Source organism: Protopterus annectens, chromosome 2.part0, assembly GCF_019279795.1.
Source record: "Protopterus annectens isolate FY-2018-M chromosome 2.part0, PAN1.0, whole genome shotgun sequence".
In the NCBI taxonomy this organism is placed as follows: Eukaryota; Metazoa; Chordata; order Ceratodontiformes; family Protopteridae; genus Protopterus; species Protopterus annectens.
The window spans coordinates 1,155,837,147-1,155,864,281 of record NC_056728.1 but is presented as its reverse complement, the minus strand read 5'-3'; the positions used below and the strand labels follow the sequence as shown (position 1 = coordinate 1,155,864,281).

Here is a 27,135-nt window from a genome sequence, read left to right as displayed (position 1 = left end):
CAGCTGCAGTCCAGGTTACCCTCCCTTCATCCCCTCTTAGGACAGGCCTTATGACAAACACCTTTATCATACAACCTATTTGGGGTATTCTTTTATGGTGTATTTGCTTGCAACTACTGTTTTTGAGTTATCTACATTGCATGTTTGCATAATATTATGTTTTGCCTTCCTTCTGGGGGCACCTGACATCTGGGGCAAGAAAAACTGAAGAAAATGGCGTCGGCTGCCTCTTTTATACCCCTGCTGCACTGACGTCAGGGAAGAAGTGACGACAACCGACGCCGGACCTAGACTTTGGAATTCAGCCGACCGAGGACCCGCCTGACGGCAGGATAACCCATCTGTAATGACTGCAGCTGTATGAGCACTCGAACATCTACATTTATGGTAGGTACAAAACTGTACTTTCTCCCACCTACCTCCCTGACTCACCTCCATGCTCTCAGACTAAATCTGTCCCTCAGAGACCTGTACACACACACACCCAAACAGTGGTACTATCCTGTACACTGTCCCTTCCCTAAGTTATGTCATCCTTATAAATACCCACTGGCACCATACTTACAGGCATCCTTACAAAGAACAGTAAAGCCTGCATTTAAAATAACCATCAGCTTGAAAGGTACAAAGTATCTATATAGTGTTTATTTCTGTACAGATGCACCTATTCAGCTTCACTAACCTCTCTTGCTGATTGTTTTTCTTGACCTGCTTCTCTTGGATGGACCTACACAAAGCAACCCCCACTGCTCTTACACGTTTAACCAGTATAATGTGGGCTCATTACAGCATACCTCCCATGATCCTTTGCGTCAGCTAACTGCCACACTTAGGATCCTGCGCCATTTTCTCCTATAACTCTTGGCCCCTCACCGCTGAATGGTGCGTACACTGACCAGGTAAGCTCGGAAGACAGTGGGTAGCAAGGTTTAATCAGAATGAACTTTTAATGTTATATACACCTGGAATGTACCATAGATGGCAATAATTATGTCAATTCTTAGTTACTGCATGTATATTTCATTGTGTCAAGATGCTTTACTAGCGACTGCAGAAAGTGAATATCATTTCCTAGTTTTTGGCTGTATAGTTTATTGTGTTAAGATGCCTCACTAGCGACTGCAGAAAGTGATTGTCTAAGACTCTATTCGCAATATAGTGCCTGTACTAACTGGTTTTGTCGCTGACTTTTGTGCATAATTTAATCGCTGGATTAGCCTGTTAAAAGCACACTCCAACTAGCGTTTCATATAAATGTGTGAATAATAAGGTACAACCGCGCTACAAGTGCACCATCATACTGGCTGTACCTTTTGCCTTATGCTGGGTCCTAGTTGTGTAGCTTGTTCACACACCTTAAAGCTTGTTTGTGCCTTACTTATTCTTTGAGCATTGTAAAGCATATCACATGCTTCCAAACGCTATCGTTTGCTTTGCTCTCCTTACTTCTGTGCCTTGTTCTGCCTTATGCTGGGTCCTAGTTTTGTAGTTTGCTCACAAATGCTAAGGTTTGTTGTGCTTTACCTTTTCCTAGAGCATTGAAAGCAAGTCGCTAACTCCCAAACGTAATATTTTGTTTTGCTCTCCTTATTTCTGATTACAAACGTTAATGTTTGTTGTGCCTACTTATTTCTGGTAAGAAAAAGTAAAGAAAACGTTCAACTTCGCTATACGAACCTATCATATGAAACAGGAATTATTGTATAAGCTAGGCCTGAGAGGGATGGCTAAATATAACACTGTATGTGCTTGAATCCACATGGTGTGCGTGAGGAATCCATATTCCTTGGCGTTAACCTGCTGAGGCCCCAAACCCAACTTGATTATGTACCCATGTGCTCACTGAAAAAAGCACCAGTGTCTTCTTAGACTCTACTTCCTAACAGCGTTCATAGCAAATAGTCCCACTGATTAAATACACTATCTGTTAACGTGCATAATAAATAGCTCCTCTGTATTGAATTTAACTGCCACCTGTCTTACATCTACTGTCCTAAACGGAACTGCTTATTCTTGATGTGCTTGTTAACTGTGCCTTCACTGTGTTAAATATCTTTATAGTTGTTTTAACTGCACTGAACAAGCTAAAATTGTTAATCGTTCTTTATCTACTGTACTAAATGAAACTGACATTTTAAATAGGTCTACTGAATGTGACTATACTGTATCTGTTGTCAGCATTCTTTACTATAACTGCACTGAACTAAATGAAGCTGTACTGCTATAACCTTAATAAGTGAACTGTGACAGTGTTTTTTTTTTAACTAATAAGTGTTAATTGCCTCTTCCACCTACTATTTTTTTTTGCTGAAACTGATGCAATGTATCACTAACCAATGTACTCGAAGTAGTAGTTTGCTTTAACTTAAACCCACTGACTGAATCTATCCTCCTCTCCTACCTATATTCTCCACCTGCCTGTTCCTGTTCTTGCTCTCCCCCTCCCACACTCCTGCCTCAGCCAAGCTTGGCTCTCTTATCCTCTCCTTTCCCTTTCCTTATAACAAGCAGTCTAAGCTCCTTTCCTACTCCCTGTCTTTCTCTCTGACATTAACATCATTTCGTTTCACTCTACCTCTGACATTACTGTCTCTTCCTCTAAACCAACTTCCTACCTGCTACTGTCCTCTATCTCTTGGCCAACTCTGCTATTGTTTGCCTAACACTCACCCTCTAATTGTATCTCGATTTTTACAGGACCCTTGCCTCGCTAGAGTGCCTCAAAGACTAATATTCACCCAGAAAGATCATCTCCTCCCTCACTGAACCCTGCTTATCGGTGGAATCCCTCCCAGCAACAGTCACTCTAAACTCAGTGTATGTGTACCAGTATTTTAGTTTTAATCCTGTGATTTTTATTCTGCCTTCCAACAAAGCGGTTCCTGGTCAGCTAAAACTCACCATTGCAATCCCTCCCTACTCTCTCTATATTCCCCAAAGACCTATAAAATAAGCTCACTGTCTCTATTCTGCCAGAGACAGCTTCATACTGCATAACTCCTCTGGCTCTTTCCTCTACATAACCCTACCAGTTCTCCCACCTACCTCCCTGACTCACCTCCATGCTCTCAGACTAAATATGTCCCTAAGAGACCTGTACACACACCCAAACAGTGGTACTATCCTGTACAGTGTCCCTTCCCTAAGTTATATCATTCTTATAAATACCCACTGGCACCATACTTACAGGCATCCTTACAAAGAATAATGTTTTAAACAGTAAAGCCTGCATTTAAAATAACCATCAGCTTGAAAGGGACAAACTATCTATATAGTGTTTATTTCTATACAGATGCCCCTATTCAGCTTCAGTAACCTCTCTTGCTGATTGTTTGTTTTTCTTGACCTGCTTCTCTTGGACGGTGCTGCCCCGCTCTGCTCACTTCGCTCCTCTACCCTACCCGCATTCCCACCCACCCCATATCAATTACATTTATAGTCATACTCCACACCCCCAACCACTCCTCACTTCCAATTATCCAATCAAAATAAACCCATCATCCCCCACTCCAATACAAGATAAACACACCCTCTACAACTGCTCTCAAACAACTCATATCCACACCCAGTCACTCCCACAAAATATCAATATGCCCCCTGCCCTCAAGACCCACCTTCCACAGCCTCTCCTTCTCACATTAACCCTTCTTTTCTCACTTCCTACTTTCTGTCCTCTCCACTTACCGCACACAACTTAACATTCCCCCCATCCTCCATGGCAAACTGACTCCACAAGGCCCACTAAACCCAACCATCTCCCTTCGCCACCAGATGACCCCTCCTCCACTCTTCCACCCTCCTGTCTACATAGACATACAACCTTCAAAGCTCAAACCCACTCATCCTGTAGACTAGTGAAAATATTCCATAAACTAAATAAACTTTATCTATACCTACTCCAAAAACTCTCATGTTGTGGTGACATACACCTGAATCCAGGACCTAAAAACTTCAGTAGTACTAATTCAATATACTGTAATCCTCTGTATGTAAGACCTACCTCATCCTTTCTCTTTCTAAATGTAAATGCAAGAAGCATTCTCAATAAAATACAGAATCTCCATGCCCTACTAGCCCAATATAAACCTGAAATTGTGGTATTAACAGAAACATGGCTTAAATCTGAACACCATGACAATGAAATAACTGCCCCAGGCTACAATATAATGCACAAAGATAGGACAGGAAAAAAAGGAGGAGGCGTGGCAGTACTGTACCAAAACCACCTCTCTATAGAACAATTTGAATGCAATTCCCAGGAGGTGCATGACATAGAACTTATTCTAGCCAGACTAAAACTCAACTCCAGTAAACACATTATTATTGCTGGAGGATACATCCCACCAGGCAATAATACTGTCATACTCGAAAATCTTCTCCACTGGTTAGCTTCATCCCTTCCAAAAGAAACCGTACTCCTAGGTGACTTTAACATTGATTGGTCTGAATGTACCGGACAAAACCCCTCTACCCACATTAACTTCCATGGGTTTACCCAAGTGATAACTACCCCCACAAGAATAGATAAAAACCACTAAAAGACATTCAGTCCTGGACTGGATATTATTAACCAACCCCAGCCATACCCACCAATCAGGTTGTCTCCCTGACAGCCTGAGTGACCATCAAGCAACATACTTAGTTAGACATCGGTCTCACCAACCAAATCAGCCCATACTCAGAATCATACATAAAAAAAACCTTTAGGCACAAGATCTAATCAACTCACTAAAAAGCTCTATCTGGACTCCCTTAAAACAACTATCACTAGATGAAGCGGTGGAGCACTTTAACTTGACCTTTCTAAACATCCTAGATGTGCAGTGCTCCACCCAGGACCACTAGGATTAAAACCAGCCACGCACCTTGGCTATCAAAAGAAACAAGGTCCATAATGAAAGAAAGAGGCAAAGCCTGGTCGCAGTTCCACAAACATAAAACCCCTGTCTCAAAACAGAGATACCACAATCTCCGTAACCAAGCCAAAAGACTAACAAAACTTGACAAAACTAACTACTATAAGATTTTACAGGATAAACACACCAACAACCCTCAAAAATTCTGGGCCTCAATAAATAACCTGCTATACCCAGGAAAAACAACCACTCCTTCCCCTGTTACCAAATAACCTAGACAATATCCCCACCCAATTTAAGAAATACTTCACTGATACAATCCAAGCCCTTGCCAATACACAAACCACTAACACCAAACCCACAGTATCAGCAACCCCACCCTTTCCAATGCAGATAATACCCAACCCAGTTTCTCCCTGCACCCAGTTGTCACTAATACAATTGCTAAGCTCCTCAGAAAACTTAAACCAACAACACCAGCAGCTGACTACCTACCTGCAGAATTCCTACAGATTACTGCAGAAGCTATAGCCTATCCTGTGTCCATCCTCATTAACAGATCAATTACAGAATGCAAAATACCCCACTCTTGGAAAATATCTCACATTAAACTTTTACATTAAAGGTGGTCAATCCCATGAGCTCACAAACTATTGACCTATAGCAATTTTATCACCCCTGTCAAATATATTAGAGAGAATAGTCCATTCCCGGCTTATGCACTACCTCCCACAACACAACCTACTATCCTCATCCCAGCATGGCTTTAGACCTTCCCATAGCACAACCTCTGCTCTGCTCTCATTTGCCGACATTGTCAATACCCACAGAAACAACGGTCTGCTAGTATCCTCCATATTCTTAGACCTATCTAAGGCCTTTGATATGGTCAACCATAAAATGCTCTAAATACCCTCACCACCCTTAACATAAGCTCCTCTACCATATCCTGGTTTGGTAACTACTTATCTAACCGTCAGCAGGCAGTCCTATGGCAGAACCAACTGTCCCCCTTACTGCCAGTATCTCTAGGTGTCCCTCAAGGGTCCATCCTCGGTCCATTACTATTCTCAATATTTACCAACCAAATTGCATCATCTTCACTCTCTGCTACTATAGTGCAATATGCAGATGACACCATTCATATGCGCCGTACCCACCCTGAACAATCTAAAAACCATAATCCAAAAAAAGTTACCTTAGCAGAAGAATGGTTTGCTAACATCAAGCTTATACTCAGTCCCAAAAAAACAAACTCATTCTCTTCTACCCTGGTAGATCTCCACCCATAGACAACAGTTTCATCATAAAATCTAAAGATAACACACTTATCACCCCAACTCCACACACTAAACTCCTAGGCATTGAAATTGGCAGTAATCTGAAATTTGACTTCCATATCGCCCAAACAATCAAAAAGGTCAACAAAAAGATGGGACTCCTCTATAGGAACCACCAATACATGACCAAACATACCAAAGCCACCATAGCTAGAACTCATCTACTGTCCATCCTCCTATATGCCTCCCCTATCTTAACTAACCTCCAGCAAACAGAACTATCCAAGGTGGAATCTTGCTACAACAAGACTGCTAAGTTCACTACCGAGACCACCCATAGGTCACATCATTGCCTAGCCCTAAAGCAACTGAACTGGCCAGAGCTTCCACAGCTGCTCCTACTCAACCAACTAACTATCACACATAAGTTCTACTACCATCCTGACAAAACACCTGCCCTGAAAAAACTAATCAGCCCCTATAAACCCTCCAGAAACTTAAGATATGCACACATGAACCACTTAAATGTCATCAAACACAGAAATGAAGCTGGCAAATCTCTCTTTGCCTGCTCCATTGCCAGATGCTGGAATTCTCTCCCAGAGCACCTCAGTTCTACATCCTCAACTAACCAGTTCAAAAAACTTCTCAAAATGCACTATTTAAAGAAATGGCTATGCCCATGTCATCCCCCAGGTTAGCTTATACTAACCCTCATTTAGACAGCAATGATAATTTTTTATATTGTTTGCTAAGTATGCTCAACTACATCTAGCTACTTTGTTTTACCATGTGAATACATTTCTCACTGTACTATATTCTACTATACTGTTTCCTAAGTATGCTCAACCTTACCAAGCTAAGTTATGTCTTATCTTGTAAATAAGTTTATCACTGTATTATATTCTACTACTACCGAACTTCACTGAACATTCAGCCACTGTTTTTGTACAACACTGTATTGTATTATATAGTATTGTTGTATACTGTTGTGTATTTTGCTATACTTGGAGCTTTTCTCCCCGGGCCTCCGCTGAAAATGGACCTGTGTCCAGTCGGACCTTCCCGGTAAACAAATGTAAAATAAATAAAAAGTAAATAAATTGTCTTTTCCCCTTTTTTAGTTTTCCATAAGTACAGGGTGTCCCCCATACTAATCCTTCTTTTATGCCCAGAGTGGTGAATGAGTTACTCATTTGCCTACTTTTTACCCTTCTTCGCAGTCTGTTAGTGGGATGGGGATGATTCTGCACACTTTGGATGTGCATAGACAACTCAGATTTTATTTGGATAAGACTAAGACTTTTCAGAAATCTGATCAGCTCTTTGTTTCTTTTCATTCTAAGTCTCTAGGATTGTCTGTTTCCTAGTAAAATGTTTCTTCTTGGATCTCTAAAGCCATTTCTTTTTGTTCTTTTCATGTCAGTAGCCTTTCTTCTTCTGTTAAGAATTATTCTAGCAGGGCTGTGGCTTCTTCTGGTGCTTTTTTCAAGGGTTTGGATACTAACTCTATTATTGAGGCAGCTACCTTGACTTCTGAGCATACATTTACCAAGCGGTATAAGTTAGATGTGATATCCAGAGATAAAGCTGGTTTTGCTAGGGCCATTCTTCATGGGTTCCTAGAGGGCTGTGCTGGTCCTTCCTCCTCCCTGTCTTCTTCCTGAGCTTTTGCACTCTCCCTAGTGCAAGGAATACTGCAGCAGTGAAATGTAAGGACATAGTACAGCTGTGTAAAAACTTACCATAACGGTAGATGTCCTGTTCACTGTTGTAGTATAAGTGATGTGTTACATAAACAAGCAAAGGTGAAACTATATCTTGCACCTATGCAGACCAGCCATACTAGCAGGAGGTAGATCTACAGGCATCCTACATTCCATCAGAGCAAAACTGTTTGGCTGAGCAGGACAAAGGCAAACCCTCATGAATGGAAACTAGATCAGGGGTGTCTTCTAAGATTTTATTCAGCTGTGGAGAGTTCCTCAGTTAGACCTTTTTTGCCTCCTGTCTGAACAATCAGCTGGCATAATTCCGCTCCAGGGCTCCATGTCAGAAGGCCCAAAAGTCAGATGCAGTTTCTTTTCTTTGGACAGGAATGTGCTTGTATGCTTTTCCACTGATATCCAGTGCACTTTTGAAGATTCAGAGGTAATCCTCCGAAATCATTGTGGTGACTCCCCTCTGGCCCAAGAAACAGGAGGTGTTTATTATATTGATCATTGCTGCAATAGCCTTAGCAATATGGATTATATGCTGCCAAGGATATAACAGTTGGACAGCTTTCACAGCTTCAGGACACCTTCCATGTGCTCAAGTCTTTAGGTTAGGTTAAGTTGAGCTGACTAAAAAAACAGGTTTGGGTGTCAAGCCCTTCAGAGCTTTCCTAACTTTTAAGAGAATGCTCCTGTGTGGGCTTTTGAGGATTGATAGTTTGTTTATGCTGCTCCTTTGCTGTGTTATTTTATTGTACTTTGCTGTTTAGGAAAGTTATTTTTAATTTAGGAGTTTATGTTTCAATGTACTGTTGCAAGGTTTAACTGTACTAAAAAATGGGAGCACGATTTTTCCTGTCAGTTTAAAGGTTGTTTAAAGTAATTGAAACCGTATTTTGTGGAGAATAGTTTGTTTTACATTTACACAGACACTTCTCTTGCTGTTGTAAGTGGCAGTTTGGGTAATGTGTGCAAACAAATGTACATTTTAATTGTTGATGCAGTGTAGATTGAAGCAAGGCCAGAACCCTGAGGAACATGAATAACATTAGTTAGTTTACAAGTTAATAAAATGGTTTACAAGTTTATAAAAACTAAGTTATGCCTGACTTCAGTGACTAAACTGTAGTAAATACTCCCTACTATAATAACCCACAATAATTGCAGTTCTGGTGTTTATATGCACCTTGTCTGCTACTGTACTTTTTTATTTTCTGTATTAAATTAATCTTTTAGATTCCTTCCTCTTTTGTTTGTAAACATTGTATCTGAAGTAGTTAACTTCATTTTATCTGCAACCTGTGGGTATACGGATCCATATTGGATCCTAGCCGGCAACTTTTTTTCTAGCATCTGCTCCAAGCTCCGAGCTCCTCCCCTTACCCATAATGCCCTACCATCTCCTATCTTCCCTCAGATCTTGTTTGCCATGCCAGTAGTGTGTATCGTGGTCTCCTTTGCTCTGAGCTCAGGGATAGTAAGTAAAAAAATTTTTTGCTGATATCTAGGTGTGCTTGACTAGGATTTTCCTTCTTCCCCTTCTGTAGTATCGCTTTTGGTCGTTGGTGTAAAAAAAAAAAAAAAAAAAAAAAAGTTTTTTTGTATAGAGTAGTAGTTAGGCCTGCCCTTCCCCTACCTGTGTGTGTGTGGGTTTTGGAAAGTAAGTGCTTGTACCTTGGAGTGCAGGACTATGGCTGACCAGCCAAAGCCTGTGTTCAAAAAATGTACAGAGTGTGGCCTTAAGCTTTCCCCTGCCGAAGGTCACACTCTGTGTGTGATATGCTTAGGAGTGGCACATTTGTCCACTCAATGTGCTGTCTGTTCAGGTTTCAACCCTAGGGCCCTTAGGGATCGTAAGGCCAAGCTAGTTGCCAAAGGCCTTCTCCCTGTTGCCATGCTGGAATCTGCCTTGGTCGCTAGTGTACCACCTTCCACCCAGACAGAGACTCAACCTCCCTCTTCGTCTGGTGATGGGTCTTCAAAGGACAGATCTTCAGTCAGCGAGTCTGACAAAGATAAGGAAAAAATAAAAGAGAAGAAAAAGTAAAGGCACAGAGAAGAAAGGGAGAAAAAGGACAGGCATTGAAGAGATCCCCAGACAGAGAGCTCTTTCTCAGCCCCCCCCATCTAAGACCATGAGGCCTGTTTCTCCACGGCTCCGGTCTCCTCGTTTCTCACCAGAGCCGTTGGAACATTCGGACCCGAGACCCTTCTCCCCACTGCGCAGACCAACCAGATCCGAGTCGATGGCCTCTTCGAGGTCGACTCGGAGCCTATCGGACATGGATGTGGACAGGATGATGCGGAGATTTATTCAGACCCAAATTCAGATGGGAGTCTTGCCAGGTCCCTCTCCCTCTGGAGGGGCGACCTCCATGCCTCTTTTCCAGCCCATCTCTCCTTCCCCGATCCATACTTCGAGACTCTTGGATCCGAGGTTTTTTGGAGCTGGTAGCACGGCGCCGACGGTTCCTCCAAACTCGACTCTGGCTGTTACCTTGAGTTCCTCGGATCTGACTTATCTGACTTGTTTGGATCCGAGTGACTCTCGGAGCCGCGGACAGGGAGTTGGACCCAAGGGAATGGATTCTTCGGCTCTGACCCTTTCGGATCCTGTTCCCTCGGACCTCAGGCTACCCTATCTTTGGCTCTGGTACCCGCTTCGGATCCAGGGAGGACTCCTCCCTCGGCCTTCGAAGTGGTGGAGAGGGTTCTCTCCCAGGTATTGAGACCCCAGCCCATCCCCTCGGATACCACCCAGGCCCCCCTGGATTTGGAGACAACTCCCTTTATCCTGTGTCAGGGACAGCTTGTGCCAGAGGATCCCCAGGTCATTTTCCCCGAGGAAACCCCTGTGGCTCGTGGATCCCCTTCTGAAAGTCCCACTGAAGAGGGTCACCGTAAGCGCAAGTGCAAAAGGAGGCACTTGGACTCCCCCGAGTCCCTCACTACTGACACTGACTTAGATGAAGGAGAAGGTTCCCCCAGGTCACCTCCCGAAGATGTCTCCTTTGGAGAAGTTATGGAGATCCTCTGCCAGAGGGGAGGTTGGTCAGCCCCAAAACCTTCTGGGGATGAGTTAGTGTTCCTGGAGGCCTTTGGTACGGGGCCCATCTACTTCCTGGGTGTCCCCACCAGCAGACCCCTTGGTGGACCTCATCACCACGAAGGCATGGAAGGAGCCCAACACCGTAGAGCCCATCCCAAATGCCCTGACAAGGTTTTATCTCCCCCTTCTGATGGACAACCCTGGTCGAAAGGAGCCCCAGTTAATGCTATGTTGGTCGCAGCGGCCACATAGAACTAGCACAGGAGAGTTCCTTAGTCCACCCTCCAGACAAGGAGTCCAGGTCGGTGGATAGGTTTGGGAAGCGTATATACTCCTCGGTGACTTTTTCTATCCGTGCGCTGAATTATTTGGCACATGTGATTCGGCTTCAGTGAGACCTTGCTTCGGAATTCGCTGAGTCGCCCCCCAGAGTCTTTATTGCTGCAGGACAGACAGCTGTTCTCGGCGAAAATGTCTACTCTGAAGTCAGTCTCAAACATATCTATGCGGCTACTTTCCCATGCCACGGAAGAAGCAGCTAGGGCGGCTGGGACAGGCATAGTCATGAGGTGTCATGCCTGGCTCAGATTGTGTTAGTTCGCGGACCCTTTCGAGGCGTCGTTTATCAACGCTCCCTACGACTGTTCTTCCCTGTTTGGGAAGACAGTACATGACACACTTGTCCAGAGCGAAAAGGACAGGAAGACTTTGTCTGCCGGAGTCTACTTCTCTAACCCTCAGTGGTCCTTCTTTAGGAATCAAGAGGGCAGAAGATGTGGTTCCGAAAATCTCAGTTTTCCTGGGATTCTCAGGACAGCTATTCCCCCAGAGGAAGAGGGGGACAGGATTGACGCCGACCCAGAGGTAGAGGGGGTCCCAGGAATTTCAGGTCTAGGGAACCCTTCTCTGATAGACCCGGTCAGCAGCCCGGAGGGGTTGCCCGACTGTCCTACTCTGGAGGCAGTCGGGGGATGATTGTCCTTGCACCCAACAGCATGGGAGTCCATTACAGCAGATCGCTGGATTCTTCAGATAATATCCAGAGGTTACTCTATTCCTTTCGTTGCCCCTCCAAATATTACAAAACACCTCCCGGATGTTCCACCCGCTCACAGGTAGGCCTCAGCTCTAGAGGTTTCAAAGCTACTTCTCAAACGAGCCGTCGAAAAGGTCCCCCGTCCCCCCCGATCAGTCTGGATTAGGCATCTACTCAAGGTTCTTTTTGGTGCCGAAAAAGATGGGGGACCTCAGGCCCATTCTAGACCTGTCAACATTAAACCGGTCGGTAGCCAAACAGAAATTTCGGATGGTCACCCTACAGTCCATTCTACCTTATCTCCGAGAGTGCGACTGGATGTGCTCATTAGTCCTTCAGGATGCTTACTACCACATCAAAATACACAGAAGCTCCAAGAGGTTTCTGCGCTTCTGGCTGGGAGCCAGTCATTTTCAGTTCATAGCCCTACCCTTTGGTCTCACCACCGCCCCCAGGGTGTTCACCAAGGTAATGGCAGTTGTAGCGGCTCACCTGAGGCTTCAGGGTATTCAGGTGTTTCCATACCTCGACGACTGGCTCTTCGCTGCGCCCAGCAAGCATCACTTGTGTTTGGCCCGAGATTATTTCATTCGGTTAGCAGACCTACTGGGAATTACAGTCAGTGTTCACAAATCCCATTTGCAACCAGTACAAATTCTAGACTTCATTGGGGCACGGTTAGACACTTTGCAGATGAAGGTATTCCTAACTCCAGACAGGATTCTACATCTCAGGTGCCACATAGCTCAGATAGCAAACTCCAAGTCTTCAAAGGCGAGCGAGGTTCTCCGGGCTCTGGGCTCCATGGCTGCCACCATATCTATTCTCCCTTATGCGCGCCTTCTCATGCGGGTTCTTCAATGGACTCTGGCTGTTCAGTGGTCTTGGCTAGACCTGCCCATGGAATTTCCGATCAAGATCAGTCATGTCTGCAAGACATCTCTTCTTTGGTGGTTAACATAAATAACATAAATGTTCTAGAGATGAGGGCAGTGCTTTTAGCGTTGGAAGCCTTTCACGCAGTCCTCCCTCTCGGATTGATTGCAATTCAGTCAGACAACATGTCGGTCGTCTGGTATATCAGCAAGCAGGAGGGAACCAGATCCTACCCTCTATGTCGCGAGGCCATGAGAGTCTGGGAATGGGCGATTTCCACCAGTTGGTTTCTGATAGCAACGCACATCCGGGGCGCTCCAACATTTTAGCGGACAGATTGAGTCGGGCTATTCTGATGCCTTACGAGTGGTCTCTGAAACAGTCAGTAGCGGAGGAGTTTTTCCTTGCATGGGGTCAGCCTTGCTGCGATCTCTTTGCATCTCCTTCCAACATGAAGTGCAGCGAGTTCTTCGCTCTGATTCCCTCACCAGGGGAAGTTCCCAGAGATGCTCTAGACCATGCTTGGCCCCCCGGGCTTCTGTATGCTTATCCACCTTTACCTCTTCTGAAGTTTCTTCAGAAAGCTTGCCAACTATGGTACAAAGTGATCCTCATTGTCCCATTCTGACCTCGTCAGGTTTGGTTCCCATTCCTTTGGTCTCATCTCTTAGCTCCCCCGTGGGTTCTGGATCCCGGCCCAGATCTAATTTCCCATCCGTCAGGGACACGTACGCCTGATCTGGGCAGCCTCAAGCTAACAGCTTGGTTGCTCCAGTTCCGTTAATTGCCAGGACTCCCCAGTCTTTCATCCCAGGTAAAATCCATTCTGGTGGCCTCTCTTAAAGACTCCACTAGGAAACTTTATTGCAGTAAATGGAAGCGCTTTTCCATTTGGGCCTCACAGAGAGAAATAGATCCCTTTACAGCCCCTGTTCCAGCAGTGTTGGACTTCCTGTCTGGTATCTTTCAGCAAGGAGCTAGTTCCTCCACAGTGAAAGTACAATTGGCAGCCATTTCCAGTTTTCACGTTGGTGAAGACAACATGGCCTTAGCCTCCTCTAGGCTGTGTAAGGCTTTTCTTAAAGGTACTTTCCTGTTACGGCCCCCTGTCAAGGATTCTGTACCTCTTTGGGACCTTACTTTTGTTTTACAGGCATTGGTGGCTCATCCTTTCGAACCTGCAGCTTTGGTGGACTTAAAATTTTTGTCCTGGAAGAAAGCTTTCCTAGTCCCCATTACATCCGCTAGGAGAGTTTCTGATCTTCAAGCTCTGTCTGCCATGTCTCCGTATTTGGTCTTCCATAAGGATAGGGTCTCCCTCCGTACTAACCCTTCCTTCTTATCTAAAGTGGCATCTGAAGCAAACATAAACCAGTCCATTAATCTGCCCATTTTCTTTCCCAAATTCCAAAATAAAGGTGAATACAAACTCCATTTGTTAGATGTTCATAGACAACTTCATTTTTATCTTCATACAATGAAGTCTTTCTGCAAGACTGACCAATTGTTTGTTTCCTTTTCCAAAGCGTTTATGGGAAAAGCTATTTCTAAAGTTTCTTTAGCCAGATGGATCACTCTTTGCATTTCACATGCCTATAAAGCAAAAGGTTTATCTCTTCCTGGTATAGTTAAGGCTCACTCTACCGGTCCATGGCGACTTCTGCTGCTTTTTGGTCCAGGGTACCTTTGGACGATATTTGTGCAGCAGCAACATGGGCCAATTCACACACCTTCATTTCTTATTACAAATTGGATCTGATTTCGAGGGGTAGAGCATCCTTTGGCTCTGCGGTGCTCAGGAATATCCTTCCATAAGGGCCTCCCAGGATCGGAGTAGCTGGGGACTCTGTCCCACAGGTTGCAGATAAAATGAAGTTAACTACTTCAGATAAAGAAGTCATGTACTCACCATAACGCTCCATCTGAGTAGTTATACTTACATTTTTCTGCAACATTCCCTCCCTCTGTCCTCCGGACCTTATCCTGTTTTCAGGTTTGGTTTATTGGGTTGAGTTGCATATATATTGTTAGTTGCAGCAAACTCGATCTGAGGGAAGATAGGAGATGGTAGGGCATTATGGGTAAGGGGAGGAGCTCGGAGCTTGGAGCAGATGCTAGAAATAAAGTTGCCGGCTCAGATCCGATACGGATCCGTATACCCACAGGTTGCAGAAAAATGAAGTAGAACTACTCAGATGGAACGTTATGGTGAGTACATAACTTCTTTTTCTTTCTCATTAGGCTTTCTTATTATCTAAATAAGCATTAAACATAATCCAAATGTATTATTCTTGATAAAGTCCAGTTTTCAGATTATATTGCAAATATTTAAAGAAAACTTGTCTTAGATCTGAAGAAGCCTTTATTTACAGGTGCTCATCTGGCTGTTTTTATTCTCAGTCATTATTGTTTTTAATCAATGTTTTGTTTTACATATTTCACTAGCTATGGCAAATTAATACTATTCTGCTACTGTAGAAAAAGGGGAAAAGTTTATCTGGAAGAAAACAATTGCATGGATTACTTTGACGGTGGTGCTAACATTTTAGACATTTTTAAATAATTTATTGCTTTTGTTCTTTGGTTTAATTACGTGCTCTGACAGTAACAGTCTTGTATCACTTTAGGCAGTGGAACTGAAATCTTGGATCTTAGAAGTGCTTTATGATTGATTTAACTATTCATAACAGGACTTGAATAATATTAAGTTGGTATTTGAATTCGTACACATGAAGAACAGATTATTTCTATAGTATTTACGACTTTGGTTGTTCTTATTAAAGCTAAAGCACAGAAATCTTAAAATATTCCTTTCGAATTTTGAAGCTTGAATAAAACGTTGCTGTTTATAATCAGCTTTTCCCTTTGTAGTAATCTCATGCACATTTTTCACTGATTGTGATTTCGGAATTGAACTTAAATCAATCCATTCATCTCACCTTTCTCCTTTTGGGGGGAGTAATCCAGAGGAGAAAGTACACTTCACACCTTGAATGTGCACATTCAGGAAAATTGAACAAGAGTTTGACTTAGTTATTCCAAAGAGGAAAGGGTTGAGGCTTGTTTGTAGTGACTTGGGAAGTCCTTTTCAGGTGGATTGCAAATTCTGTTGTGTTTTTTCACCATATGACAACTACCCAATAGAAAATGTCAGTAGCAAATGCCACTCTACCAGCATTATGGCTTTCTGCAGTACTTGAGTCAAAAACATCTCCATTTATTATTTTTTTATAATCTGTTCTTTAAGGCCCCTTTTCCCCCATGACTGAGCTATATCTCCGTTTAATACATTTTTTGCTTCCTACTTTTAGCATGTGCATATGCTGTGGGGGAAAGTCAGAAAAACCAAGACAGTGGAAATTTTCGTGATGGAAATTAAACTCGTATGCTGCAACTGCCTTCCCCTTGTCAGCCAGGTATACAGAAGTAAGAAATAGCAGTAGTGCTTACTGTGCCACGGTATTGCCAATGCTTGCTTCTGCAAGCCAAAAATGCTTAGCTGGAGTGTCTGCACTCTTTGTCTGGGCTCACACTCGTGCCTACTGCCTTGTATATTGAAGCATAGCACTGGACCTTCTCCAGGTGGTACTGTTGCAACAGGACATAGATCCCCATCCCCCAAGGATAGTTAACCAACCTTGGGCATTCTGCATGCCTTCCCTGGCCAGATTTACCAACTCAGAGATGGCAAGTCCTCAGAAAAGTGGCACTCTGTGTTTTTGGTTCTGTGATGTAAACATTCTCAGTATGATTTTTTTTTTTTTTTTTTACAGACTCGCACATCGAGATGACTGCCTTGATAAAACTTTGTACCCACTACCAATCAAAAAGCACTGGCTGTGGACTAGAAGATGTGCAGTTTGCAATTTGTATACTGCAAGGTCTGTAACTATTGCTGCTTAAGTATTTTATAATTTTCCTTACCCGTTTTTTTTTTTTTTTTTTTTTTTTTTATGTAAACTGAGACAAAGTTTGTATGGTGAAACGTGCATCACTTTGCAGCTGATTTGTAAATATAAGCTGAGAGGATAAGCCAGTAAATTAGATCATTCTATTTACTAACAATAGCATGGCATGCAACTAAATACATTTTTGTAAAGTCAATCCTCTGACTTATTTTTATATACTTAGTTTTTTTCTCCATACTGGTTGTGCTACCTTGATAAAAATAGGAGAGGAAAATGACTGTAATGGAGTGTACTACCCATTTTTATTTTGTATTTGTTTATGTAGCATCATGCCTTAGTATCACTGAATACACGGCACTCACCTTCAGAATGAATGACTAGAATGCATATCACTTTATTTTAAATTATTCTTTTTATGCCAGAGCAGGCAGGAGGCATATTTTGGGACAAGGCTTGCAAGTGAAGCTCCTGCAGTAGGGTTTCGTAGGGAGAACGAGCCTTCAAAAAGTGCACAGCACTGCAGCTGAGTATTGGCACAGAGTAACAGCATAGTACCACACTAGCAGGCTAGTGTCTGGGGGGTATTAGACACATCTAAAAAAATTCCTAGATGGCACTAGATGATGGCCACAGTGCCCATCTCGCTCTCTTCCCTCTTTCAAAGTCTTAGGACACCAGGAGATGGAGAAGTGTATGGGCTTGATGATCTGGGGAGAAGGAAGGAGAAACTTGTTCATAGGTAGGCACTAGGCTATCTGCCCAAAGGCATTTGTAAGCCTAGCCAAAATGTGTTGGCTTTCGTCGCCCCCTTAGATTAGTTCCCTGTGCCTCTGTCCAGCAGAGCCACTGAAGTGATCCCCAGGGTAAACTTTCTGTTTCCCATCCACTCGTCAAGGTTTCTCTTGAAGAGTGTTAGCGAGGAGCTCTGCCTAATGTAGATTGGAATCTTGTTCCAAAGCATGGGAAGTCTCTGTGACAGGAATCTATCCCTCCAGCACATTGCATTTATTGTTGTGGTGAGGTTTAGATCCCTAAAGCGTGTGGCTCGAGGGGATAAGCTTTTCTTTAGGTGGAGCATGTCCATCAGTTCTGGGTTGGACATGGCCTTGTATGTCAGGCAGAGATCACCTCTGAGTAGGCGGTATGCTGGAGTTTCTTCAGTCGAGCTGCATAGGGCATCTGTTTGAGGCCAGTGATCCTCTTGGTAAAGTACTTCTGTGGTCTTTCCAGCTGTTGCAGGTGTCTTGTAAGATACATCCCAAATGGGATGTTGTACTCTTTGATGGGTCTGATGAGCGATGAGTAGAGGGGCACAATGACTTCTTTTGATCTGGATGCAAACCCTTTTGTGATAAGGTATACTACGTAGAAGGATTTTCTAACTACTTTGGCAATGTCATTATCAAAGGAGAGTTTACTATCTACTTGGGTCCCCAGATCCCTTATTACATCTTCTGTATTTAGGGGACTACCACCTGTGTGGTTGTTTGTGGGTACTTTGTTTTTTCCAAAGGGGATGACTATGCACTTTTTGGCATTTAGCTTGAGGCCATGATTTTGACACCAGGTGTCTGTCTCAGTGAGACCCTTTTGGAGGATGTCTGTGTCATTCGGAGAAGCAATTATACCCCTAGTTTGAAGTAGTCTGCGAACTTGGTCAGCCATAGTCCTCCTGTGCTTGCCTGTACCTCTGAGAAGTATGTGCCGAACAGGAGGGGTCCTAGGACTGAGCTCTGGGGAACGCCACTTGTAACCGGTTTAGAGTCAGACCTAGCTCTCACAACTCTTACCATGTGGGTTCTGTCCGTGAGCCAGTTGGCAACCCATCTTATGATGTAGGAGTTTATGTTCAGGCTGGTGAGCTTGTCTATAATACCAGAATGGGGAATGGTGTCAAAGGCCTTTGCGAGGTCTAGGTAGGCTTGTGTGTACCATCTTTCCCTAGTCTATAGCCTTGGTAACTGTCTCAAAGAAGTCCACCAGGTTTAGGAGGCATGATCTGCCCTTAACAAAGCCGAACTGGGTAGGGTCCAGTGTTTGGAGGTTCCCAATGTCTCTGTTAATGAGTTCCATGATGATGCGCTCCATAGCCTTGCAGACCAAGCTAGTCAGGCTTATAGGGCGATAGTTCCTGGGGTCTGTTGTGGCTCCACTTTTGTGGAGCGGAATAACTGTTGCTGTGCGCCACTCTATGGGTATGTAACCTGTGGAGAGGCTGAGTTTGAACAGTGTGTTTAAGTGAGGGGTTAGTTCGTCTTTGAGCTCGTGTAGGACGCAGCCTGGGATACTGTCCGGTCCCATTGATGCTGTGTTTTTGGCTTTGGAGAGGGCTGTTTTAACCTGAGTGTCTGTGATTTCAGGAGCTCTACATTCTTCTGGTATGGTTAAGGGGTCTTTTGGGGGTGAGAGGGGGTGAAGTTTGCCCTGAACCGGTCTGCCAGGATGTTGGCAATATCGGTCGGTTCAGTGTATTTTGTACCATTCTGCACTAACTCCGAGCAGATCTGAGCATTGCCACTTAGATTCTTGACATAGCAAAAAAATGCCTTGTGGTTATCTTTGGAGTCCTTGGCAATTTTTCTTTTGAAACTTGCCTTGGATGATTTTATGAGGGATCGTAGTTTCTTGCTGATACTGATCAGGGATGTCTTCCCTTCTTGGGATTTTACTCTTTTCTGTACTAGTTTCCTCCTTCTGTTGTACAGCTCGTTTATGGCAGGAGTCCACCAGACTGGTTTCCTTTTCTTAGAGGAGTGATTCTTGGTTTTGCTTGGGATAGCACGATCCATGCATTCTTGTAGGTGCCCGTAGAATGCATTAGTAAAGGATTTTGCAGCTTGGACAATGTTATCCTTTAACATGGGGGCTTTGAAGCTTTCCACCTCGGTCTTAAGTAACGTGAAGTTTGCTTTTGAAAAGTTTTTCACGATGGTTTCCTTGTCCGGGGGTGGAATGTGGATATCCAAAGTGATTTGTTTATGGTCAGATCTAACCAGTGAGGGGTTGACCTCTGGTGTGGAGCACTGGTCGCCCATGTTTGTGATGACCAGGTCCAATATGTTGTCACCTGTGGTGGGAGTGTTGACCAGTTGATCCAGGGCGTTTGAGTTTATAAATTCTAGGAAATGTTGGGCAAGGGAGTTAGTACTTGAGTAGTTCTCCCAGTTAATGTTTGGGTATTTTAAATCACCCAATATTAGGGTGTTTGGTAGGACCTTTATATTTCCCAGTGTTTCCAGAAATGCGGAATAGGGGTGCTTGACATGGTGGGTGATCTGTAGCAAGCTACAATTTGAATTGCAGTTTTGCCCGTTGTTAGTTGCACATGGATGATCTCTGAAGCATCGTGCTGTGCCACTAACCTGGAGGTGTGTGTATCCTTGATGAATATGGATACGCCCCCGCCTTTTGTATTTCGGTCCGGGTTCTGTGGCCAAAATGTATGGTATGAGTTGTAGCCTGGTAGTGCTGGTGTGCTGTCTGGAGCTTTAAACCAGGTTTCTGTTACTGCACATATATCGATTTTCTCCATACTGAGGAGTGCCTCGAGTGCGTGCATTTTGAGGTTTAGACTTCTGGCGTTGAGTAGCATTACCCTCAGTTTTTTGTGGTGGTGCTGCAGTAGCGTTGTCGCCTCATAGTTAGACGTTGCCCGTTCGATTCTCAGTTAGAGCATCTTCTGTGTGGTGACATGCGTGAACGGGCGTTCCTTCGTTGAAGGTTGTGCGTTAGGCCCGGCATGCCAGCACGTAAAACTCTACTGCCAATCATTAGCGGACCGGAGTTCCGCTGTGGCGACTCCTAACCGGGAAAAGTCGAAAGACACAAACAAACCCTCAGTTTTTTGTTACTTGTGCTATTTATGTCGGTGGGTTTGTCTTTTGAGCCTTGCCTAAAAAAGGCACTATGAGGGTGGCAAGAGCCTTGGCCGGTATTCGAAAGCCTAAGGGTGACAGGTGCAGGCCATCTCTAGCGAAGAAGCGTGGCTTGTTGAGCATGTCACCCCAGGCAGACAGACACTGGATCCCCTTTGAATGATACCAGAAACTTAGCCAATTGTTGAAATTGATAATTTTTTCTTTATACTGTGGTATCATTCTTGGTGAGGGCAGGATGCTACTCAGGGTCAGGGTCATACCAGCCTGGGCTACAAGATCAGAGAGTTCTTCCATGTCTCTTCTCATGTAGTCCAGGGAGGTACGGCTCCGGTCATTCACACCAACATGGACAATGACAGAGTCGTATTTGTACTTGTTCTGGAGTGACCTGAGTGCTTGTGTTATGTGGCAGATCCTGGCACATGACAGGCAGCTAACAGTAACCTTCTCCTTATTCAGCCTAGCGAGTGGGACGTCAGTGTGCCTGACTATAGAGTCACCTATTACTAGTATATTGGGTATGTTATTTTGCCTTAACGGCTGTGGTTGCATGGCACACTGGTTTTGTGAAGTATGTGTTTCATGATTTGTGTTTGGGGGGGAGGGGTTTGAGGTTGCTTGGATGTCTGCTTTGGAGGTCTCGGTTGCTTTTGCAGATTTTTATTTAGAGCCTCCGAGTATGTTTTCGTGTATTTATGTGTGTTTTTTGCCGGTGCTGGTTTAATGGGTCTATGTGAGACTGGTGGTGTGATGCAAGTATTTCCCTTCTTCTCTTGGCTGTCTGATCCAGCCTTGGGTTGAGAGAGCTTAGCCTCTAGTTTGGCTGTAAAATTGCATCTCTCGCATGTATTAGTGTTTGGTGGTAGGAGGAGAGGGTTGTCTGTGTACATGAGGCAGTTGTAACATTGCCTCAAAATGCCCAGATTCACCAGTTGGACTAGAGAGTATTCCTGAAACTGCCCTTTGGACATGCCTGGATAGGTACAGTGAACTGTTTTACTGAATGGCTGGTAAGGTTGAATAGAGAGCCTTGTCCTTCTGTACAGTATAGGAGGGTCTAGTGCTAGGGTTTATAAGTGCTTGCTATGAGTTTTGAGCAAGTGCTGGGCCGAGAAATGAATGGCTTGAGTGCTTAAGTTGGAAGTTTGTCTAGTTCCAAGGGAAAAATTGAAGAGGAGACTTTGTGCAGCCGGGAATAGTTATACCCTAGCTAACCGGCACTGCCTGGCGTGCAAAACCAGGTAAATGCGGTATTTATGGCAGGGAAATGAAAGCAAGAGAAATTAGCCCAAAATAGCCAATACACTACTAATTTTTGGGCTGAAACCACTCCTCCAGGGACAGATAGGCTGTTCAAAGCTCCCCTCTCTCACAGGTGAACAGAGAAACTTCCCTCTATCCAAGTAAGGTATGGGCAAACACAGAGATTTGTAACACAGCCCTGAATTCAGCACTTAACGTGAAAACTGGACTATACTAGCTTAGAAAGGGGGGAAAACGAGTATATATATATATTTTTTTTTTTTCAGAAACTAAAGCAGATACAATCAAAAAACTCTAACTGCACAGAAAAGGATACTTATTGTTATATATCTCGGATCAGAGTTGTAGTCAATGCCACTAGTAATAAAGTAGGAAGAAACACAAATACAGTAAAAGCAGATTAATAGAATGAATTTTTTTTGTAAGATAGATGTTTTATATATATATGTGTATATATATATATATATATATATATATATATATATATATATATATATATATATAAAACAATAGAAAACGAACAACTGATTTAAACAAGTTACCCAATTAACCAGAATAAAACTCAAAACTGAGCCCTGCTCCAGCAGTCTTCAATCAGACAAGTTCTAACTGCACACTCCTGCTGCTAGGGTGCAGGGGAACCTTCTCGAAAAAAAGATGGCCTGGGTCAGTGCTCAAGTTATACAAACAAAGCTAGATTCAGCAGGCCTGAATCTGGTCTATGCTGCAGCAACAAGGCACACCAATTCCCAGCTCAGAAGGGCAGAATCCAGCCCTCCCACAAGAGTGCAGACCACATCTTCTTAATGTAAAAAAACTGGCCCAAAGCCCAAGTGCTTAAACAGAACTAATACACTTTAGAACAGGCACTAAGCCTTCAATCAGCAACTCCCAACTCAAAAGGATGTAAGCTTCCTGTCCTGCCACAACAGTGCAGACCACAAACCTTCCTAATGTGAAACAACTGGTCTAAAGCCCAGGTGCGTAATCCAAAGGCTTAGAATAACAGTTACAATTTAATCAGCTACCAACAAGCAGCAACAAATGCAGCAGAATAAATGCTATGCTTTCCTTCAGTTCATTGAGGAAAATTTGCTTGGATTCTGAATTCCCTGTAACTTTTCTTTGAGGTTTCCCTATTGTTATGCATGTCCAGTTGGGAATGCTTTGGTGTTTTGGGGATACCCCCAAATCCCCCTGCCCATCCTTACTCATGTGTGCTAACCCTAACCTGAAACTCTACACATTACTTTATGAAAATCTTCCTTTCCTATTATTAACACTAAAGAAGACACATACACATAATTCACATATGCCAACACACATGCACAACACTAAATCTATCCCCTTTTGTAGCCCTTACTCTGTAACCTGCAAACACTCCCCCAACCCAGTGCTGAAACTTTGTGTATCCAAACCTTTTGGTATGAAGGGCACACTGTATTGTGAATGTAAGCACATCCCATACAGAAAAGGAGCACTCTGTTTGTTCTGCCTTTTGTCAACTCCTGCACTCTCATTGAGTGCTTTTAATAAATACAGACAGCAGTAAACTCTCTCAAAATGTATATGCAACAGAGTGTACTGCATTTATTTTGTACCCCTCACTGTTTTGTTGACTGTTAAAAATGACAGCTTTCCTCCCTACCCAGTTTGGTAGACAGTGGTGCAAGATAGTTACACTACCCAGGTTGGGGAATTTACTCTTTACCTGGTATTGAGCTATCCTGGAGATGGGGGGGGGGGTTATTGGAGGGGTGCTTGATATTGCACACTTTGAGATTATTACTTGGAACTTGCACTGTGTGTGGTCAGTGTTTTTTAGTTGCAGTCTCTATTATTTTTAGGTGGATCCATCTATTACACACATGCACGCATGTGTGTGTATGCATGCATTAGCACAGGGATAGGAAACTAAAACCATAGTAATATGCAAAGTGTGCTTACAGTTCAGTGACACATGCATGTATTGGTTTAAGTACTGAATCTGACAAATATGTACAAATGCCTGATTGCTTATTGTATGTACTTTTGCATTTTTTCTCTTTCATTACAGGTGGGTGACCAATAATGACCATCTTGCACCAGAGGACCCCTGCTTTTTCTGTGATGTTTGTTTTCGACTGCTTCACTATGACACTGAAGGCAACAAATTAGGAGAGTTCCTCGCTTTTCCTTATGTAGATCCTGGGATATTTAACTAGCCAGCCATCTACTATGAATGTAGTCCTGAGTTCTTGACTTGCAGAATATGGCTTACATTAAGCAGTATTTTTTTTTCTTTCCAAATGGTTTTATACTTGAAGATGTGGTTATTCAGCTTTGCTGTTTAATAAATAAAGTGGTTATTGCAAATATGTATGATGCTATCCAAGTGTTTCAAATATTAGTTTTGAAATTGTTCCATACTTTCTAGCCAGATTAATTGCACAGTAAGTACCATACAGATCTGATGTTGTCCCTTTTCATTCTTCCTCACAGATGGGTTCGGATCCGACTCGGCCAAATACAAAAGACTTTGCATCCAATTCTCTAGCTTCTCACTCTCTCTACCCATAATGCTGTATTCTGTCCCTAACTCTTCAGATCTCCTTTGCCGTCATCATGGTAAGATGGAGGTTCATTCTCAAGCTAGTAAGTAGTGTTTTTTGACTACTTTCTCTCTACTCTTTTCCTAAATCTTCTTATTTTACTGTTAGAAATAGTGTCTGCTTCTGCCTCCCTCTGTCAGGTAAAACAAGAAACTGAAGGAATACCCAATGCCAGTAACAACTACAGTTTCTCTTACATTGCTACCTTGGGTTGGTACTTTTCTCTTTTAAGTATTTCTCCTTTTTTCCCTTAGGTTACACTGCTTTTCTCTTTTGTTAAAATGTTTGAGAAACCTGCTGGTTTCAAGAAGTGCACTTTTTGTGGGGCATAAGATCCCTAACTCAGATGCCCACAAGAAGTGCATTTATTGTGTGGGAGCTGACCATCTCAATTCTTCTTGCACCATTTGTGCCAGTTTTAACCCCAGGGTGCTCTCTGACAGGTGCAGTAAGTTCATCTTAAAAGGCTTTCCTCTTCTTCTGCGGCTCAACCCCCCTCCAAAGTACCTCAAGTTTCCTTGGACGCCAGGAAACGGTCTCTTCAATAGTCTCCGAGGGCGGCTTCTGAGGTTTCAGAGAAAATTAGGAAGGTGTCTGATCCATCCTTTTTGGATCCAAAGTCCGTTAGGCTGCCCTCGGATCAACAGTCTTGCTTGGATTTGACTCCTCTTTACTGTCCACTTCATTCTTGGATCCTAAGCCTTTGAATGCGACTAGCAGAAATCGTATGCTGGAGTACAGTCTGAAACTTGTCTGTCCGGCCTTAGCCTCTCAACTCTTTCAAACACTGAGAGAACACTCCCGACCAGCATCCATGGCATCTTCGAGGAGTTTGACAGAGGCAGACATGGATAGGATGATGTGGAGATTCCTCAGGGCTCAGATCCAGATGGGAGTCCAGCCAACTCCGACCCCTCATGGATCAGTGACTGCCCTTGCTAAGCCCATTCTCCTCCTTCAATTCGATTGGTGATTATGTAGTCCCAGGATATGAGATCTCTGAGAGGTTCGGCAGTGGGCCAAGGAAAGTACCTTCTTGACTCTGGTGTCCCTGACTGTTTATGGTCCGATACCCACCGATTAAGGCAAGTCTCTGATCCGAGAGGTTGGCACTGGGTCTGAAGTGGTTGGATTCGACCCAGACTTTGTTGGACCCATCCCTTCCCCTCAGAGCCTCGGCTCTAGACAGCTTGGATCCGATTCTCTCCAGGAGACTCGGATCCAGGGGCTGCCCCGACCTTCCTTCCTCATAGGCTTCAGCTCTGGGGGGGGGGGGGATTTCCCCTGCTCTGTCACCATTCGATGTGGTACAAAGGACTTTCTCTTTGCACAGAGAACTGTCCTGTCTTATCTCAGATCCTAACACAGCCCCTCATTGGGTCTGAGCCCTGAGCCCATCAGACCTGTTCCACAGGGACACCCAGATGCTCTTTGTGTTTCACTGTTGCTGTCATCACATTTGGGTTATCTGCCTGCAGGTAGCCCTCAGCCGGCCTGAATACCAGAGTCTTGGAATTTCTGCATCGGATGCTGTCGCTTCTTCCATGACGTCAGGTCGTCAGGGGTATAAAACATGCAGCTGATGCCATTACATCAGCCTTTTTTGCTGCGTGGTGACCAAAGCAGATGCAGTTCGCAAGTGCTGGTCAGCCGACTCCTGAAATTTTAGTTTTCGAGTTTCAGACCTGAAGTCTTCAAAAAGATAAGTGCCCCGTTGGGGATCCTTTTTTCTTGCTCTATCCGATGTCAGAAAAAATTAATAATTGTCTTGCCTGTGGAAAGCAAATACCTCATAGAGATTTTCATTCTTACTGCGTCACCTGTTTAGGCCCAGACCACGACGTCCCTTGCTGTTGGTTTTGTGCCTTGTTCAACGCCCAAACTATTTGTCGGTCTGTTTTTATAGCTAAATACTTTCGTTCTCGATCTCCGTACTCTGAAATGGCTTCGTTAAGCTACCCGACTACCTATCTTCTAAAAAAATGTAAGGATAAAGACAGAGACAGACCGCATAGGTCCAAAACTGCTGACAATGCTTCCGTTAAGCTAGTCGCCAGTCTGCCGGTACTCAGTGAGGCACTTTCGCAGCCCCTGATACCTGCATCGATTCGCAGGCCTCTGCTGAGACCCATTCGAAGTCCGGTATGCCACGAGATGCTTCTTCGACTATGGAACCTGCGGATGTCTCTACCTTGGATGGGTCTGGAGCCGCTGTGCAGGCACCGACTTCTGAGGGTGTATGCAGGCCTATGGATTTTCATATTAAACCAACGACGTCGTTTCAAGCTAAAAATACCGAATTCCTCAGGCCTAAAGCTCGCACTACGCCTAGAGAACCAACGACCAAAGTACATTCTTAGGTCCACATGCCTCAAAAACAAATGATTAGAATGGCTGAAGACCTTATTGCCTTAATTAGGGGAAGCCAGCCTTCCCCCTCCAAGAGACCTAGAACTGATTTTCCTTCTGATTCTTCTGATCATGAATCTGATATCTCTATTCCTTCTGACTACCAGGATTTACCTTTATCTACTTATGAGGATTCTGATGCAGAGGATTCCATTCCCTCTGCTTCCCCTCCAGAAGACTTTTCTTTTGGTGAAACCTTGTATACCCTTAGGGAACATTTCCGCTGGGAAAGCCAGAACTATTCACAGTCCAAAAAGAGACTTAGGGAATTCTT

At 43.8% G+C, this 27,135-nt stretch overlaps 1 protein-coding gene across 1 annotated transcript in view; it reads left to right on the top strand.

The window, feature by feature from the left end:
• SNAPC3 (small nuclear RNA activating complex polypeptide 3) overlaps positions 1-24,220 on the top strand; it is a 451,523-nt gene extending 427,303 nt beyond the window's left edge. Inside the window, exons 8-9 of the mRNA XM_044061357.1 lie at positions 16,586-16,693; positions 23,918-24,220. Coding sequence (XP_043917292.1) covers positions 16,586-16,693; positions 23,918-24,065 — 256 coding nt within the window. The 3' untranslated portion in view covers positions 24,066-24,220. The remainder of the gene's footprint in view (positions 1-16,585; positions 16,694-23,917) is intronic.
• The last annotated feature ends 2,915 nt before the right edge of the window (positions 24,221-27,135 follow it).